General features: G+C 44.2%; 1 protein-coding gene across 1 annotated transcript in view; it reads right to left on the reverse strand.

Moving 5' to 3' along the window:
- Positions 1-20425, reverse strand: part of LOC120796370 (spectrin beta chain, non-erythrocytic 1-like) — a 98712-nt gene that overhangs the window by 29280 nt on the left and 49007 nt on the right. Inside the window, 23 exon segments of the mRNA XM_040139148.1 lie at positions 960-1223; positions 1930-2076; positions 2182-2272; positions 2951-3153; positions 4776-5195; positions 5736-5951; positions 6057-6177; positions 7279-7416; positions 9164-9375; positions 9688-9894; positions 10325-10405; positions 10896-11114; positions 11391-11542; positions 11642-11795; positions 12478-12684; positions 13703-13798; positions 14181-14339; positions 14891-15008; positions 16796-16983; positions 17094-17206; positions 17308-17423; positions 18838-18918; positions 19264-19355. Coding sequence (XP_039995082.1) covers positions 960-1223; positions 1930-2076; positions 2182-2272; positions 2951-3153; positions 4776-5195; positions 5736-5951; positions 6057-6177; positions 7279-7416; positions 9164-9375; positions 9688-9894; positions 10325-10405; positions 10896-11114; positions 11391-11542; positions 11642-11795; positions 12478-12684; positions 13703-13798; positions 14181-14339; positions 14891-15008; positions 16796-16983; positions 17094-17206; positions 17308-17423; positions 18838-18918; positions 19264-19355 — 3795 coding nt within the window.

Below are 20425 nucleotides of genomic sequence, written 5' to 3' on the forward strand. Positions count from 1 at the left end.
GATGTTTAGCAGTTATAACGCTTACCATGTTCACCATCTTAGCTTAGCGTGTTAGCATGCTAGCATCTGCTAATTAGCAGTAAACATAAAGTACAGCTGAGGCTGATGGGAATGTCTTTAGTTTTATGGGTATTTGGTTGTGAATGTAAGTATTGGACATAATCATATTTTGACCTGAAAAGGTTAGGATTTACCAAAGTTATTACAAATCTTCCTGAGGGGAACATGAATATCTGAAACAAGTTTCATCTAAATCCGTTAATTTTTAATGAAGAAATCCCTGAATGTTTCCATGCACAGTGTTTTCCCATTCTGAGCGGCAGTGGAGGGATAACAACACAAAGAGGAAACTTCATAGTAAAAAGTCTGTAACTTGGGAAGAAAGGCACCTGTCTAGCCCAGAATGCTAAAGCCTCATATTAACTTCAGCTAAACTTCAGAAGCCATTTCGACACAGAGTGAGGGCCGTAGATTTTGTCCTCTATCTCCTACAGTGCAGTCATCTTAGGAAGGGATCATTTCACAGCCAATATGGCCAGAGGGAATGATTACAGACCAATAGCTCTTTCAGAGTACATGTGAGGATTGTCTTAAAGTGGACTTGAAAAATTGCATAACTATCCTTTAAAAGTTTTTGGCTCAGTTTCTTTTCCCTGTAGGAGTTCCCTAAGTTCCCATTTACAGTTTTGTGTGTCAGCGCCACTCTTGACCTTAGTAGAAGAGAAACTGAACTGTCAAACTGAAAGGCTTTACGGGAAAACTTACAATTTGTTTTCAGGAAGGCATGAATGAATGATGACAGTCAGTGAAGCAGCAGACAGCTCAGTTACACTGACGCAGCAGGAGCTTACGAACTTTAAGCTCAGTGCACTAAGAATGTTCATGTTAAAGCACCATTACTGTATGGATCTGAAGAATTGTACCAATGAGGCAAATGTGATCTCCCCTCGGCTCCTCACCTGCTGTTTCTTGAGCATAATGTTGACGGAGGTGAGGTCTTTGCCGTAGTCGTCGGACTGCAGCTGGCCCTCCAGGCTGGCCAGCCACTTGTCGAGGTCTGCGCAGCTTTGGGTGAACAGCTCGGCCTTGTTGGCATCAAACAGACACTTGGCCTTGGTCTGGGTGGTCGACTCCAGGTCCTCCCACATCTTCTTCAGGGACGCCAGCTTCTCTTTAACCATGGCCTCTGTCTCTGGTTTCTCTGCCATCAGTGTCTGCCCGTCCTGAAAGACAGTATTTGTTTTTAATACTCTGCTCTGATGAGCCAATGAAAACATCCCCACAATGTGTCTGCATGATAATATTAGACAGACAATCATCACCAAATTAATCACCAAACAGCCCAAGATCAGGCCTCATTTCCCAAAAGCATCTCAAGTCTACGGTGATCTTAAAATCCATCTTATTAACCTTCTCAAGCTTAAGAGGTGTTCCCGAAAGCATCGTCACTGAAGATACTTAGGAATGATCTAGAGTACCAAGTGCATCCTTCCCGAGACGTTATAAGAAAGGAGACAAATCACCTAATGCATTTTGAACAGAAAAGTCCGTAACGTCAATGATGGCGCTCGTATGACATATACCCCGCCCCTTCCCCCCAAAAGCCAATCGTCTGCTTTATAACAGCTGAATGGGAAACATATCAAGCCAATCACGTTGTTGCACTGATGCAAGCAAAACCTTGCGTATGTGTAGTAGAAGTGTAACCTGTGGCATTCAGGATTATTAAACCTTATTTTGAGGCAAAGCCACCCAACTTTTTAAGCATTTTTTTGGTTTCCAAATTTGACTGATGAGTCTATGCAGTTTTTATGTCCCGGTGACCACTGAAAGTGAAGTTATGGCTCTCTCCCCATTCACTTAGATAGGGGCCTGGTCTTTCATTTCATTCCCTGTTCCCTCTGTTTTTTCTTCCGCTGCTCCTCCTACCTTGTCGATCTTCTCCAGCCACTCCTTGTTGGACTGCAGCTCGGCCATGAAGGCCTGGTGTTTGAGCCACTTGCTGTGGAGGTTTCTGGCCTCGTCGTATGACATGTCCTGGGCCGTCAGCATCTTCTCGTTGATCCACAGTGACAGCTAAAGACAAAACAGGCAATTATCTCAACTTATAACCACCCAAACCAATTCTTGCTTAAACAAGCATTCTCCAGTAAGTCACTGCAGGTAAGTTGTTTTAAACACCTCCTGGCAGTCCTGCAGGAACTTCTGCAGGTCTCTGTTGTCCTTCAGCCTCATCAGCAGGTCACTGGCAGCTGCTCGGTTTTTCTTGTGTCTGTAGAACCAAAATCAATACGTTTGAATTTGAAGGAATAGGATTAACTAAACTCAGTTTTACCTGCAGGATCAGGACATTTTCCTATTTCCAGATATAATAAAAGCTACTTTTTGAGCCTGAGTCACTAAGCAGCCGATCTGGTGCAGGCAGGAGCAAAATGCCTTGCTCAAGGGCTACTGGGAGGTAATTAATGAGGGACAGGAGAGTGTTAACGATTTACTTTAGTCCAGGGACTCAACTATTACAGTCTCAAGCCTGTTTCTATAGCCTTTAAATCTGCTGTGACCACATTAATCAATTAATTTAAAAAAAAAAAAAATCCTTTGCATAGCTGCAACTAACAGTTATTTTCATGATAAATGAATCCGTCAGTGATGTATAAAAAGTCCAAAAATAATAAATAAATACAAGTTATCAAAGAAGAGGCTCATGGCCTAAAATGTATTACTCTGGCTGACCAGCAGTGAAAAAACCCACAACATTCAAAGACTTTAAGAAAATCAAGCAAATCTTTGCATTTGAAAAGTTTTATTCAGTGTTTGGTTACTTGATGAAAGACTTAATTAATTAAATTAGTCATTTATTAATTTTCTTACAATAACTCAGCGATCACTTTGGTACAAATCAATTTTAGTAAACAAATTCCCTGTACGGTACGAACTAACAGTATCTTACCTCTGGTCGATAGAGTCCACCTTCTCCTGGATGCGCTCAGCGTTGATGTTGCCGTCCGCTACAAGGCGGCGGCCGGTGTCGACCACGCCGCTGATCTTCTCCTCGTTGGCGTCCAGGGTGGTCATGAAGTCCTCCTGCTTCTTGATGGCGGCCTCGGCCCCCTCCAGAGTGGTGGGCATCTCAGTGTGAGCCAGGACGTACTCCTGAAAGAGAAACACAGAGGAAATGTCACTCTCAGCTAGTTGTAATGTCAAAGTTCAACCACTTGGTGAACATCCAAACTAATAATGTTTGGATCTTTCAACTATAAATTGGATGTAGAATATGTCTCCTGTTAGTCAGTAAAGAACTCTTTTGTTTTTATATGATAGTATGATTTGAAACATACAGAGAGTCATTTTAAACTGTATAAACATGTTGCTTTAATGGAGTCCTTCAACCACTTGATGGCAGCCTCTGACCTTCTGAGAGTCAAAGAGCAAGGATCCAGCCCTGGTGGATGGAAGGAAAGGGGATGAAAGTCAACTATGTCCATCACAAGTTCTCAGAGCCCAACGTGATGTCTTCAAATGTCTTGTGTTGTCAGACCGACAGTTCAAATCCAAAGATGTTCAGTTAACAATTACTACAGACAAAGAAAATCCTCCTGCCTGGCGATTAATCAACTAGTTGTTCCGGCTCTACTTCTGTGTATTTTTTTTAAACTGCTTATCCTGTACATAGTCAGGTGAAGTTGGAGCCTCTCCCAGCATGCACTGAGTGGAAGGTGCTGTGCACCCTGGACAGTCTGTGTGTGAGAGAGATCTGGTCTCGTCCCCATGATCCTGGACTAGACAGACACCCAGACAGAGATTTATTTGCTGATCACGGTGACTGTCTGTGTGTGATTCGGCACCACAGCATTAACGAAAAAATATTTCATTCTGTGGTCTGATCACATGACAACAAACACATGAAATCCTAACTCACACACTACTCCTCTCTGAAATATACCGTCTCTACAGCAGAGACAAAGTCTGAGAAGACGCAAGAACATCCTACAGTTTTCAAATGGTCTTATTTCGAAAGCTTAGCAGCCGGCATGGAAGTGATCCTAACTGATTTTCCAATAATGGCCCCTTTATTGGCTTAAAAGAATACTGCAGCAAACAAACCCATTCCCTGTCTTCTCCGGAGTCAGATAAGAGGTCAATTTACCCGTTGTATCTTGTTAACAGGCTAGTCCCCAATCCATCCTGTAGTCTGCTGAGTTTAGTTGACAGTAGACTGCTGCTAAAACCACAATGTCTCCTTTTGCATTTCTATTTCTACACAGAAAATACACCATTTAAACCAGACCGCTTTAAAGTTGGTGGAAATTGTGTTTTAAGCAGGGGGGAAACTGCTATCCCTTTTGATGGTGCTGGGCTAGCAGTTTCCCCCCTGCTTCCAGAAGTGCTAAGCTAGGCTAACCTCACCCTCGACCTCTCTCTATATGGGACACAGAGAGATGAAACTGAAATCCAACTGAATCACCTGATTCATGTTCACAAAATGTCAAAGTATTCATTTAAACAAATGAATGCTCTGTAAATTGTTTTTAATGCCTTGGAATGCAGTTCCTTCAGTGACCACTAGATGTGCTGCAAGAAAACTCTGATTGTATTGAAGTTAATGGGAAAACCACATAGCTAGCTCAACAGTCAGTACATTTTTTCCTGAACATTTAAGTCTCTCAATAGTTGATTTAACTTTTTTCTAATTTTTGCCTAGGTGACATGTGTTTCCAGCAGTGTGGGGTTCAGACCAAAGCTATAGTGCAGGAGTGATGAGATCACAGGTTCACCTGGTTGTTGAGGAAGGCCTCGGCCTGCTTGGTGTCCCTGAGGAACAGCTGGTAAGCGTGGGACTGGGACAGCAGGTTCTGTCGGTTCTCCCACATCTTGTGCAGCTCGTTCCAGCCTGTGTCGAGCGCCTGCAGCCTCTGTCGCAGGAACATGTACTGTGCATCCGTCTGGCCCTGTGTCACCATTTCGCCCATGTCCCGCATCTTCTGGTAGTCTTCCTCATAGTTGCGGATCTCGTTCTTGATGCCCTCGTGCTGGGCCAGCAGCTTCTCGGCCTCGGCCAGCGTATTGGGCATGTCCTCGGAGGCGATGGCCGTCTGCGTCCGCGACAGCCACGACTGGAAGTCGTCCAGGTCACGCAGGAACTGCTGCAGCTTGCTGGCCTCGCCCAGGGACTCCTCCCGGTTCTTCATGGTGTCCTGCAAACAGAAGAAAGAGGGATCATTTAATCACAGAGAAGAGGAGTTTGTTTTGATGACGGGATTCATACATGGCTTCAACTGCCACTGCATCATTTTGTTATTATGTATTTCTCTTTATTGTGTAATTGGAAAAAAGAAATTGAGACATGGATCTCTTTATGTTTTTGAAATACAGAGTTTAAACACAATGGGTGTCCATAACGGTTTCCCTGGAATGAAAAAAAAAAAAATCTCCATGATTGGCTTCTATTGCTATCCTAAGAAAGAACCTGCAGACTGATTTGGGTATAAAATCTTCATGTAAGCTGTCCCCTTTGGTTTGGACAGATTTTCTGGGATCCATTAAAATTACAAAACTCTAGTCTCTTTGGGAAAATTCAAATCAGGAACTGGGGGCAGCTGCAGCTGGTTTTCAGCGCGTTAAGCTCTTGGTTGGAAGATAACGGCTTTTTCTCAATTTGCTGCTGAAGGTTTAAAAGAGATTTAAGGTCACCTGTAGGTGCCCCTGTTCTTATACTGTGACCGAAATCCTCCTACCTTCATTTCGTCCCAGACGCTGGTGATCTCAGCCAGACGTCCCTTGATGGCCTCAGACTGCTCCGTGTGTTCGGAGGCCAAACGGTCCGCCTCCTTTCCCAGGTCACCCAGCTTGTCTCCGATGGCCGCCAGGTCGCGCTCCATCCCCGTCAGCTTCCTCTGCAGAGCCATGACGCCAGCCAGGTCGTTCCCCAGCTCCTGGGTGGACTCGATCACCTGGAGGACAGAGAGCCAGTGAGGGGAGAGTTTTTAAGAGTGTGTCAGTCACTGTAGTGGGTTAAAGTGCTGTAGGAGCAGATTTTGTTTTTGGACTCTGGGTACCTTGGTCTTCTCTTTGATCCAGGACTTGGTCTCGTTACACTCCAGGTGGTAGTTCTGGACACCCAGAGCCGAGTTCAGACTGTCCTTCTTCAGGTCCACCAGGTCTCTGAACTGACTCCACCTGGACGGACGAACAGGACACAATTAGTAACAATATCAGCTAATATTGAGACTGAACCAGGTACCCGCCAGGGGGGTTACCTGGCGGGTAAAATAATAAACCTTTAGTTACCTGATCAATCCTCTAGTTAACTGTTAAATTTGTTTATTTAACTGATTTATCTTTATTTACACGTTTAGACACAGTTTCTTCAACTCCTTAACCCCAGTTTATTTAAACTTTGGTGGCCCATTGGACCCTGGCCCTGTGTTTATTACTACACCTATTTAAATTTCCATCTACGTTTAACATAATTAAGATAACTGTTTCACCCCAGTTTAGGTACCTTCTTAATCAGTTTTATTACCTGTTTAATTTACCTCTTAATCCCAGTTTATTTCTTGCTTGATCCAAGTTTACTAGTCTGTTTATTCAAGGTTACTTTACCTTTTAAACTCACTAATGTCTCTGTAATTGAAGTTTATTTTCATTTTTAATCTCACTTTATTTATCAGATTAATTTGTTTAATTAAGAGGGTGACAAAGTTTAGATACCTGATTAAATCAATTGTATTTACCTGAAAATCAAAGTTTATTTACTAGTTTGATCCTGGTTTTCTTGCTTGGTTTATTCAAGGATAACTTGCCTTTTTATCTCACTGAAGTGACATGTTCAGTTCACCTTCCCTTTAAATCTCACTAAAGTCCCAGTTTCGTTGCCTGGTTAATCCCCATTTAATGAGTCCTGTTAAATTTCCTTTTTAATCCCAGTGTGGATAGTTGCCGAATCCCAATTAATTACCTGGTTAAACCACAGATACATGTTTTATCACAGCCAAACTGTCTGTTTAATCCCAGTTACATTTTCAATCTCTGCTAAATTATCTGTTTAATCAGCCTCAGTTTCCTTTCAGTCCTGGTTTATTTCCATTTCGTGTAAAGTTAGTTCCCTATTTAATCCCTTTTGAATCACATACCGTAACTCCCAGCAGAGCCCAGCACACCGGTTAATAAATTCCAGTTTATTCACCAGTTTAATCTCAACCAATTTCGTGGTTACAGACTGTGTAAATGACCTGATAATCCCAGTGTACGATCTTCTTTTAATCCCCGTTAGATTACCTGGTGTTGAGTTTGTCCTGCTGGGCTTTGATCTCCTTCTCACTGGGATGTCCGCTGTGGATCAGTTGCCTGGCAACCTGGTTCACCACGGCGACCCGGGACGCCTGGTTGTTCATCTCGGGCTCCAAACTCTCGAACCTGGACAGAGATGGAGCGAGTCACAAACCGTCGCGTCATCAGACACATAAACACCTTCAATTTTAACTTTTGGATTTCATAAAGTGAGGAGTTCTGTCATTATTGAAAGACCCGGTTCCATGTTACGGTGAAGAAGAAATCCAGTTTTCCAGGTAAATGTGAAGTCCGGATATCGGATTCTTGAGGCTGATAACTGTGTATATTCACAACATTCAGTTTACTGTGATAGGAAACATGGAAAAGCAACAAATCCTCACATTTGAGAGGCCGGAACCAGAGAAAGTTTGACATTTTTCCAATATTTTTGATTTACGCACACACACACACACACACACACACACACGCACACACACACACACGCACACACACACACACACACACACACGCACACACACACACACACACACACACACACACACACACACAAAATTAACTAGACTGGGAAAACATCCATGTGATGCTTTGTGGTCAAACAATATGGAAAGACAAGTTGCTGAAAACCAAAGTCAGAGGCTGCTGTGAACAAACCATGTAACCACAGTCCAAAACACACGCACACACACGCACACACACGCACACACACACACACACACACACACACACACACACACACACACACACACACACACACACACACACACACACACACACACACACACACACACACACAGACAGTCTGGTGTAAACAACAGTTTACTGCTCTGGTTCCCACAGTCTGACTGTGACTGTCTCACTCTGCAGCGTCCAAACATCAACCGGGACAAACTGATGGAGAACAAACTGGGTTGAGCGAATAACGCTGCTGGTTTTACACGTCGAGTTCCGATAAACACAATGACCCCAGACCGTTTCTTTTCCAAACCTACCATCGGTGTTCACACCCATCTTCTTCCTTTCAGGGAGAAGGGACAGCTCGAAAGTGTTTGATGGTGGTGCGTAAAATTAGAGCTGAATCGATCAGTCAATTAATCCGCTTGCTGACTGACAGAAAAGTAACCAGGAACTTTTTCAATAACAGATTAGCTCTCAAGCAAAAACCATTGAAAAAAAAAGAATCCCTAGTTGTAGCTTCAGTGGTTTCCTAACAACTAAACTAGCGGCTTTTTAGCTGAATGTTTTTGGGTTTTTGGCTGCTGGTCAGACAAAAACAGCAATTTTAGCAAATAGGGGAAACTCTGTTGTTTTAACAGAGGAAACAATTAAATTTACACGATCCTTTTCACAGTTTATAAATTCACCGCATTTCGGAATCAATCTGTTTTTTTCTTGGTTTTCTTCTTTTTTTCTCGTTTTGTTAATGTGTCATGTGCGTGTTGTTTTATGAATCAAATCAAATCAACTACCTAATTCTGCAATGTCAGCCCGTCCGCGAACGCACCACCAACACTTAACAGGGACTGACTGTGCACTGTGAAAGATTTCGAGCCACTTTACTGTTTCGTTAATGAGAAATGAAGGCTGTAAAAAAATGATTGACAGTTGTCTCAGCCTATTACAGTCAGTCCTCCCACAGCTGTGTCCAGCCTCCAAACACTTTGCCCCAGATTCACTGACCCCAGGAATTTAAAAACTTTTCCTTGTGCCTCAAAATGTTCATTATCTCCCTTTTCTGGCTTGCGTTTACTCTTTTATGCTTCTAAGGCCCTTCTGTTTTTAAAAGTGCGGCACGAAACAAAGATTATTAGACCTGCATAAACCCAGAATCCACACACAGCTGTCTAACTAAACCCTCCGGTCTGGTCCTCACCGGTGCTGGACCACCTCCAGGTCCTCCAGTTTCTCGGGGATCTCCATGCTGTTGAGCCACTGCTCCTTCTCGTCGATCCACACCTCGCAGGCGTTGGCTTCGCTCAGCATCCTGTAGAGGGCCAGGGCGTCCTGCAGCGCCTGCTTCCTCAGCCGCGTCAGCTCTGCCACCTCCTTGTAACGCTCCTCGATGCCCGCCAGCCGGCCCTGAACCTGTAAATACACGACCGGCATCAACCGAAGGCCATGGGCGAGTGCAGCGCCTTCCAGAAAAGCTCAGACCAAATGGACACACATTCTTGATATTCAATACTTTCACAGTCTCAAGTCTTGACATAAAATGAATAATGGACCTCTGGTTGACTTTTACAATCACAGCTCCTTCAGTTTATGAACACATGCTGTTCATTTCATAATACAGGGATTCTTCACAGATCCAGAACCATTAAATGAGGCTCTTCCCTGCTCTCATGTCAGACTCCGCAGTGGTCGGTGTTGTGTTTGTGGTGTTTCTCAGAGTTTCACCTCCTCAGAGTTGGCCTTCTCGGGCGGCAGAGTGCGGGACTGTTCGTGCAGAGCGTCGATGACGGGCCGGTAGCTGCCGATCTCCTCGGCCACGTCCTTGTGTTTCTTCACCAGGGCCTGAGTGGAGAACTCGTCGTGGCCGACGTCGACGCTGGAGACGATCCGCAGCACGTCCAGCATCCATGTGTCGATGTCGTCAGCGTCAGCCTGCAGAGAGGAAATCAAGCGTTGTGTAATAGAGCACATTACAACAATATCAAAAGTTTCCCAGTCCTGGCCGCAAGAGTAATCTTTCCTTTTTGAGGTGTCAGCGTTTACCCTGCAGACCAGAATAGAGTTTGGTTCTTATCTGGATTTGTTTTTGTTGCCTGAGCAGAAAATTCATAAATTCATTTTTGATTTTTGTTTCCTTTTGCCAGCGTCTTAAAGATTGTCTGACTTGAAAAAGAAAATTCTTACTATGTACATAATAAAAAATTCGGGGTACAGCTGAAAATATTGCCGTCTTTTCTGGCTGCTGCATAACTCAGAAGAACTGAATCGAATGAGGAGGAAGAGAAAGTGTAGCTTTGTGCTTTCAAACCCAAATCAGTCTATTTCCACGAGAAACCATGAGAGTGTGTGCGAGAGTTTTGACCTGGAACTGGTGCTGGTTGCAGGCCTCCTGCAGACGAGCTTTACGGACGGCGGAGAGACGCTCCAGAGCCGCCCACTGCTCCTACAGCACGGAGAGAGGAGGTCGGGGGACAGGGAGGAAGAAACGAAGAAAGGTTTTAGGAAGTGATGCAATAGTTAGATTAGATTCTGGATGTTCAAGGAAGCATTTACATGCAAAGTCACTTTTTCCTTAGTCCAGAGCTTTTTCTTTGTACCAGACCTCGTAAATGCTACAAAGGTAAAACTGAACAAAGGAAGGAAGGTGAACGGTCTTCATTAGATCCCATAGCAGGGGCAACAGGATACATATGACACACTAGAGCCGATTCCCCAGTTTAAAAATAGAAGCTGTTGTAGTCGATGGTAAATATTCTCACATAGTAACAGGTTGCAAAAAACTCATTCCCCAAAGCACCAAAGACAAGATCTCAGTGTCCTCAGTGGGACAGTCCCTGATAAAAGGTTTTTATTTGCCAGCATTTGATACTGTGCATTTCACCTTTGTTGTATTCATTGAAACTGGACAAACTCTCAGTGCAGGTGCAGCCTACCTGGATGTCCTCGTTTCGTTCTTTAATCTTATCGGCTCCAAAGTGGTTGTTGGCCACCAGCTCATCGCCCTGTTTGATGGTCTGCTGTAAATGGGCGGCCCGCCCACTCATCTCGTCCTCAAAGGCTTTGTGCTGACTCAGCAGCCGCAGCGCGCCCGTCAGGTCCTTCCCATAATCCTCGGAGGACAGGATCTGCTCCTTCTCCCTGATCCATCCCTCCTACAAATCCACACACACACATTCGGGCCTTAGTTACATCACCTCAGACCAAACGCAGTCAGTTTTAAATTCTGATAAACCGGACCATGTCGTAGTTTAATAACTGTCAAAGGTTCTTGGTTACAACACTAAAGCGTCAGTGTGAAGTGATAAGAAAAAAAAAAGATGCGGAGCAAATAGCAAAGCAAATGATCCCAAGTCCAGAGAGAGTCTGATCCACAGCCCCTAAACACCAGGTAGACTACAGATAATGATAACAAAATGAATAATAATAACCTCTTCGGCCATTTCCCAGAAGAACTTCCAGAGGCGTCGGGACTCTTCGAGTCGATCTCGCCGCTCGGCCGCGAGCTGGATCAGCTCCTGGTAACAGAACTCCAGGTGAGCGACCCGATCCCTGATGACCTGTGGATCACATGGCTTATAACCTGAGGAAGAGAGGAGAAAAGATCACTGTCCTGCTCATCTCTTCTGCCCAGTGGAGACACTCGAAAACGTCCTCTATCTGTCCATCCCGTCCGTCTCACCCTCGGTGTCGTTGGCGAACTTCTGAGCGTTGCTGTTGACGTTTCGGACGCGGTCGGCCTGGACGCCGATGTCGGCCTCCACCAGGGCGTGTTTCTGCAGCAGGTCCTCCACACCCAGCAGGTGTTTCCCATAATCCTGAGAGAGCAGCAGCATCTGCGGGGAGACAAACCAGGCTCACAGGTCAAAACAGGATTTTAGTGCTACATCACATTTTGCCAACAATTGATCACAAGCAGGTTAATTTTGAGACATTCATTCAGCTTCTGCAGTGAAGTTTACACTGTGAGTCACTGGATATTTTCAGGAAAATGTTCCGGATCACTTTACAGCCCAGAACAGAGAGAGGGCGCTGCTTGTCTAAAAACAGAGCTACAACTTTTTCCAAAACTTCTAGAACAGCTTTGTCCATTCTTCCATGTCTCCAAAATGGGCTGAGACTCTCTTTTCGTTTTTTTCCTGCACAACAGGAAATGCGTCTCAATTTGTCCTTGATCTGTCCCTTTTATCGAGGATGAATTAGATGTTGATTCAACCAAGGAGAAAAACTAAACAGTTTCAATATTTCAAGATTTTTTTGGGACAAAACACAATGATAACATCTGACAACACAAACTAAACCAAACTTTCATCAGTGTTAAATGTAGAACTTCACATAAAATACAACTCACACACAACAAAAACGATTGTTTCAAATCAGAAAATATCTAATGAAAGAATAAATAAACAAGACTAAGAATCTGACCAAGATTTCAGCACCTGACACATTTTGGTCTCCACTGAAAAGGAATTCAAAGGTTACGCCCCCCCGCCCCGATTGGACCCTGCCCCTCTGTACCTTCATCTCGTCCATCCAGTCCATGATGTAGAGCATCTCCTGGAAGACTCTCTGCAGGCCCAGGTTCAGCTCCAGTCTCTGCCGGCGGGCCTTCAGCAGCTCCAGCAGGTACTCCCACAGTCGGATCACGTTGTCCTTCCTGGCTGTGATGCGTTTGATGTCATGGTAACTCTCCGCCTCCAGCTCTTTCGCCACGGCAACCACCGCCTGCACCAGTGAGAGGGAGGAAGGGAACGTGTGGAGGGAGGGAGGGATGGACAACAAGAGAGAGATTTTGCCTCGTTCTGGTTTACTACGCAGGAATCAACAGTGATAAACCTTTCATTTCCATCTGACGGCGGTGTAGGCCTTTCTTGATCAAAATGTCACATAGTGTGGGTCATATAATTACAACTTATTCCAATCTGAGGAGGTTTATTCCATTTGAAAAAAAACATCTAAAGAGTAAAACTATCTCGTTCATTTTGTTAAAATGATGACGGCTCCTTTTCAGTAGCTATTGAGGATTTGCCAGAAAGTGCTCGTTTGCTTCCTTGGATCTTTCTGTATTCATTTACTTGTCATTTTCCTTTCTGCTGTGTTATATGCGTCAACTGGTGTCGCTGTTGTCTTGAGTTTATTTCTGCTTGTTTTCTTCCATTTGTAACTATGTCCATTTACCGCCTTGTTCCATCTAATAAAAGGTTTCCAGCTGTTGGTTGTGTCCCAACAGCTGGAGGTTTATCGAGGTTTATTGTGTTTACTCTTGATCAAGGTTTACCCCCTTTCTCTAAAAGTCTACATCCATCTTATCAGGGGTTAGACCCATTAAATTAATAGTCTGCACCCGTCTCAACCAGATTTAGTCCCAGTCTTTCAACATTTGGGCCGATTCCATCATGATGTTCAGCCTTCTCCTCAAGGTTTAGACCAATCTGATCAACAAAAGTTTAAGACCAATTAAGACCAAAGACCACCTTCCTCATCCCGGTTTAGACCTTCTAATCAGGGTTTAACCCATCCTACCTAGGCTGACATTTGTGCCATCAAGGTTTTGACAGGTATGATCAATGTTTGTACCTATTTAATCAATGAGATTGATCGGATCAAGGTAAAGGCCCATGTAGTTATTGTTTAGTGCCACACGATCAAGGTTTCATTCCACATGATTCCAGTTTATTCCGAGCTAATCCTGGGTGTAAACCTGAACAGACAGCAGAAGGTCCAGTGTGGAAAGGTAACTGACCTGAACTCGCTCCTCGTAGGCCGCAATGTCCGTTTCTATGGCCTCATGTTTCTTAGTAGCAGCTTCCACGGCCTGGAGGTCGAATCCAAAGTTATCCTGGAGGAGGACAGAGCAAAGGAAACAAGGAAATGAAAGAGGACAGGAAACAAAGAGATGAGAGAGGAACATATTGATCCATTGTCAGTTGAGATTTTTATTTATTGCTTAGAAATAAGAATCTATGTGAAAAAGGAAAAGGACTCTGCTTTCTAAATTCAGAATCCGCATTTATTTTGTGAACTGTTGGTTTGTTTAATTCTGTACAACGTGTTGTGTAACTGCGACTGAGACATCCGCCCTGATACTTTTAGCCGTTGTTTAGCAGCCAAACATATTTTCTTATGTACGATTTATTTTCCTAGTTGATGGTAAAAACAGAGTTGAATGTGACAACGCGGCAGAAACCAACATATGATCCAACATGTGCTGTGTGTGTTACCTGAGAGACCAGCCTCTGGTTCTCGCTCAGCCAGGTCTCCCTCATGGCGGCTTTACGGTCGAAGCGTCTGGCGAGCTGCTCCAGTTTCTCCTGACGAATCAGCTCCGTCCTCAGAGCCAGCTCCCGCTCGTGCTCCGCCTTCTCCAGACGCTCCCACGCCTAAAACAAACACATTCGCAATTTAAGCAAAACAGCAGCACGAATGGCGGCTAAAACGTAGGTGACCGTTACCTCTCCACACATTGATAAAAAAAACCCAAAAAGATCAAAAAGGATTTTAATAGATGGATGTAAGTATTGTCCTGTTATTTCTATTCTACTACTATTAATTAACTTTAAATATTATCTTTTAATCTCATTATTTCTTACATAAACTACATGTATCTTTGACATTGTAAATGCGGATTTCTGTTACGTAAGTACAGGTGATACATTTTATTTTTCACTGAAGTTTCATCTCCTTTGTTTAATTTTAACTTCTACAAATGAATAAAACTCCGGCTCAAATGCTGCGGGAAGGCGGGAGTCGTTCCCTTTGAAAATTCACCTGAACTCTCCCCCCGCTGTTGAAATGAAAATAAAAATACCGAGGAAAAACAGACATTGTCAACGTCAGAATTAAGCATAGCCTGTATTTAGGCGGTCGGCGGAAACAACAAACCATTCCGGCGGTTTCCGACAGCAGATGACCTCACGGCCGCTGTGGTTACCTTGTTGATGTCGGAGATGAGCTTGCCCTCGCGAGGAGTGTAAACCTTCTGGTTGTTGGCTCTCATCTTGCTCTGGATGGTGAACAGGAGAACCTCCAGGTTTCCTTTCTCTGTGAACCTACACTCACAACAGACACGCAGTCAGAGAGTTAACAGGTGCGTAAGCCTCGTACAGCAGTGCGGTATCACAGAGACCGATCGCTTCTGAAGACGTTAAGCTTTAGTGTCACACATTTGGCCTCGGTTTCTGGTTTCATTTCAACCAAGAGGACAAAATGAAGGAAAAACCTGTACAATATAACAGAGTCTGATGGAACGGCACAAACTGTGGCCTCAAAAACGACAGGAGAGAGAAATCCAAACGAAAAGAACTCAACAAAAACGCGGCATTTTACGCTGCACAAAGTTGACAGCGGTTGCAGAGCTGCCATTCTGCCTCTTGCGTCTTGTTCTGTGTTTGTGTTTTCGTGTCCAATCATGAAGGCGTAACACACAAACTTTCATGTCCGATTTTATGTGTAAGTGGATCAACAGAAATAAACACGTGTTTCCCCTGGATTCATTAAAAAAACCTAAAATATGTTTGTGAAACTTCTAAAAGCTATTTCATTGTTTAAGCTTGATGCATTTAGAGACGTTTCAGGGAGGCGTAAGCACAAAGCCAGCTCCAAAACAAAGAAAAGAAAGGTCTGATCCTCGCTCATGATCACAACAGTATGCGTTTTCTTTTCTTTTTTCCATTTCTGCAGCTGTTTGTATGAAATCCTGTTCCAATCAGATCCGCTCCGACTCTTTTCAGGAAAGCTCATATGCATTTCTGCTCAGACTCAGCTGGTTTTGTGTTTTTTCGGTTTGTTGTCCTCCTCCAGTCAGTGTGGGAGGAGGAACTCTGTGTTTAAACACAGAAATGAGAGATGACTAACAAACGGGGATATATCTGGTTTACACTCAGAGATGAAGGGAGAGAGGGAGGGAGTCGGTCCGCCACGTTGGGAGGTGCCTTGGCCTTTGTGTGTGTGTTTATTTGGTTTTTCCTGAGTAAAAATGAAAAACCACGCATCAAAACACATATAAATCTCTTTGATAACATGTTTTTATCCTTTTTATCTTTTTGTTGTTTGTAAGACTTTGCAGATTAGTCGAGAATGCCTTGAGCCTTGTATAAGTGAATCCCCCTGGTCAGTTGTTTACATGGTGTTTACGAGTGTGTCTTGTTGACTTCGCAGCGTAATAGTGAAGTGTCTTGTTTCTTCATTAAATGATTCACAATCTGAAGCCTTATGACTCTTCTCTCCCGGCTGCGATAATTAGCCACATTGGTGTCGTACGGAGCAGGGATTTCAGAGAGATTTTTCTACATTCAGCGCTAATTAACGGGTTGTACCTCATTTGACTCCAGCTCATTTTTCATTTCTTAGCTGCCGAATTAGCTATTTGAAGTTGCTGTTTGCAGTGTACCCGTGGACGCGCAGACAGTTATCACTGGTTTAGTGTGATACTGAAGAAAACTTAAAAACGTAACGATTCTCAGGCAAGTTCTGCAGTTATAAGGAGCCAGTTTTTTTTCGGTGATTTCTAAGCAGATTTACGAGCGACTGTTTGTGATGGACATCGGAGGTACTGATGTCCCCCGAAAGTACGAGTCACGCTGGATCTAAACATCTATGTTTCACGTCTGCGTGTTCAGATTTGGCTGATTTCTGACTTTGAGAAATGGTACTGACACCAATCGGGGCCCGTGCGGGTTTTAAAGTGCCTTAATATCATCCGTGAGCCGTTGACCACGTTGATAGGCAGCCAAACTACAGAACTAACTTCACGTCACCCTGCCATGTTCTGTGGAAAAGCTTGGGGAAAGGTGTAAAGTTATCATGACTCGGATTCTGCCGTGGCGCGTATACTGACTTTGGTGGTTTCTCCACGGTGCGGTATGTGTTGAAGGCCTGCAGCTGCTGCTGGACTCCCACCAGGGAGTTGGCGAACTTCCTGTTGTTGAGGATGATGATGGTCTGTTCGATCCACTCCAGCAGGTCGGACGCCAGAGACTCGTACTTCTCAATCATCTTCTCCGTCTCGATGGCGTTGTCCAGCACCTGGACATCGCACCGGTAGAAACGCATGTTTAAAAAAGAAACAACAGAATGGCCCTTTAATGTCTGCTCCGGGGAGAGTACGTGTGGCGTGAGGGGCGGCGGTTCGTCACCTTGCCGATTCTCTTCCCCTCCACCTTCAGCGCCTTCATCTTGGAGAAGTAGTGGTAATAGGTCACCACGTAGGTGATGATGGACTTTTCATCAGGGTGGTCCACACTGATGTCTGCACACACACAGACACACACGAAAAAAATCAGAGCGTGTGATATGTATGATTTAAGTGTGTGTGTGTGTGTGTGTGTGTGTGTGTGTGTTCTCTCTCACCCTCGGGGTCCAGCAGCTTGGTGAGGCCCAGGTGCTGCTCGGCCAGGTTGAAGGCATTCTGCAGGTTGTAGTGAGCGTTTGATTTCTTCAGCTTATCAAAGTCGATCAGGTCTGGTCTGAAGAGAACAAACGACAAAACCAAACAAAAGAAACAGAGAAAGGTTAAACTGTTAAAAATACTGAGGTCCAGTATTAGTAGGTTTTTTGGTTTGTTTTTTTATTTACATATTTTGAGTAAAATATTTTCTCCTCAGCTCGTATTTCCCAGTTTAAATGAATTAAATTACTGTTGCTTGTCTTATTTAGCGGCTGCTTCCTGCGGCCACCGGAGATTAAAGCCTTGAAAAAGGACGATGTGGATGAATAATACGCAGTTGAAACTGAAAGAGAGCGACGATCACAGGTCAAGTGAAGGTCGCAGCTAAAGACCAAACCTTCAAATGATCAATAACCACTGAACAGACGTGGCGTGCCTGCAGTCACAAAAAAAAAAAAAAAAAATGAATCAATTTTCTATCTGCTGATTAACTGCCGTGAATATCGGCTTTATTTAGTCTGGTGTGCATAAAGACATGATTTAAGTCTTAATGTCAGAGGTTTGAAGGGAAGGGTCTGCTGACTGGTCAGCTGAGACACTTATTAAAGAACAGCCTGTGCAGTGGTGCAGCAGGAAACAGAGCAAACAGTGTAAATGGGGACTGACGTGATGGTGGAGTTACTGTGTCAGTGGATGACTTGGTGTGTGTGTGTGTGTGTGTGTGTGTCACTGTGCAAACTTCTACTCAGGACGAACTAAAGATGTTGAATCTCGCTGCGTCTCCCTTTGCACGTGTCTGATGAAACAACGCTCGAGGTTTTACACCTGCTCAGGCTGTGGTGATGAATCGCGTTACACGTATACATTTCCATCTCCTGCTCTAAACTGGAACATTTTTAACAAAAAACACACAGACTATTTCTCTTCAGCCCAAACACGCAGCTTTTCAGGGATTCTGCAGAGCTCACCCAATTCAATCTAAAACCTTTTTCATGGCCATACCGGCCAGAGAAGGAAGGCAAACGAGCCATTATTTCTTAAGCACATTAATTTATGGACATTTATATCAGACTCACATTCAGTACTTCCCAGCTAAATATAAAATAATTCAGAGTGATGACCTGGATCCGTGGATTACTGAACGGGGCTACATGGCACAGAGGCTCTGAATGAAGTGACCGTTAACGTTTCTGCACAGAGCTCGGCTAGAGGACTGCGAAGACACGCAAAACTACCTCAGAGGGACACAAAACCCGCAGAGACACAAAACGACCAGACCGTCAGTTGCAGTTGACTTTGTGTCTCTCTCAGGTTTTTGCTAAAATGCACACGCGTCCATTATGAGTCAATGAACTGTCTCCTAACAGCCAGTTACCACTAACGTTACTGCCTACGGCAGGCGAGAAAGAAATATTCAAGACCACTGTGAATGAAATTTGAGAACCCTCAGCAGCCCTCTAGTCAGTGTGGACGAGGTGTGACACGGTACCTACCTGTGTTTGTGGATGAGAGCGTTGAAGGCCATGCCGTCTCTCCAGCTGGTGGTGAAGTTGTGGATGTTGACGTTCGGGTACCTGGACAGGAGGAGGACATCACAGCTCGTCAGGTGCTCACATGAGACCCACAACACTGGAGACACCACGTCATAGAGCCGCGGCGTTAATCAGCACATGACTAGTGTAATTAAACTACGGGGACCAGCAGTGAGCAGGCGGTCGGCCTGTACGAGCCGCCACTCTGCTTTTGACCGGAAGAGAGCGAAAGCTCCTAAAGAGGTTCTAGTAGAAAGGTTAAAAAAAAAAAAAACACAAAACAACACATTTATCCACTTCAGGGCAGAGAACAGGAGGCAACGGGGCTGATGGGAAATGTAGTCTGAACTTTGGAAGATGGTTTTTAGGATCAGCGTAGATTCTCACCCTGCAGTCTTCATCTGACACCAGAGCAGCAGAGCATCTTTAGCCGACTTCTTCTCCTTGTTGTCCTCCGTCTCCACACTGATGTCCTGGATCTGAGACACACAGACAGACACAGAGCGTAACCGCCGACATAATGGACGTTAAACATGGTGTAATGTGCCGAACTCCATGCAGAGCACGGTGAATTCAGCCTGTAATCATCATTTTTCAACATTGTTTTATTTGTACAAACATTAGTTGCAGCCCCTGACGGCTTCAAATGAAATATGACGCATTCACTTTGAATTCCTCTTTAGATTGTCGCGCAATTAGAAGGAACTTTCTCACACTACTGAGCGCGAGATGAACTGCAGACGCACTTTTAACGATACGGGTGGAAAATATAACACACCATGATGAGGTGGGGGTCGAAAAATACTCTGCAACAGCCGTCATCATTCATAGTTCTCTGCAAAGTTGATGCGATCGCCAGGATAGAAAACAAAGGAATAACGGATTAAATTTGAAATATTGTAATGAAAATGTTCAACATATGAAAAGTGACACTGTGCTTCTAAAACTAGGACAAAAGTTCCGGCTGAATGTTCAGTTTGTTTATTATTAAGTGATTTCTATGATTTTAATGAAACACAACTGTACAGAAAATAAATCCTAAAAAGTTGAGTTCAAAAACAGGAAAAGGGGAAGATTGGGAGCAGTAAACTGTGCGGCGTACTCCGAGAAAATTCCCAGAGCTGTCGCTTCCCAGTTTTTCCCCAAAGCCCTTGAACGCAGCATGAGACCTCAGATCAAAGTCAGCACGAACCAAAGCAAAAGACTTTTCATTGAATCCACAATGAGACACACAAGATGATCAAACACATCACCACACACACACACACAGACGTTTACGTTGTCAAACTCTTTCATGAGCCGCATGCATGAATGAATGTGTGACCTCCACCCTCAGCCTAACCTGAATCTTTGCTTAATCCTGACCCAGATCCAAGAACCCAGATCAAACAGCCTGCTGAAGAGACCACAACGTCCTCACTTCGTCCTCACTGTCTCACTCACAAACATCTGAACTTCTACATCTGTGAGGACATGGACTAATGTAATACATGCCCTTAAACCTCACCAGAACCTTAAAGCAGTTCTCACCAGAACCCTAAAACCAGCC

The sequence above is a fragment of the Xiphias gladius genome, chromosome 11 (assembly GCF_016859285.1).
Source record: "Xiphias gladius isolate SHS-SW01 ecotype Sanya breed wild chromosome 11, ASM1685928v1, whole genome shotgun sequence".
NCBI lineage: Eukaryota > Metazoa > Chordata > Actinopteri > Istiophoriformes > Xiphiidae > Xiphias > Xiphias gladius.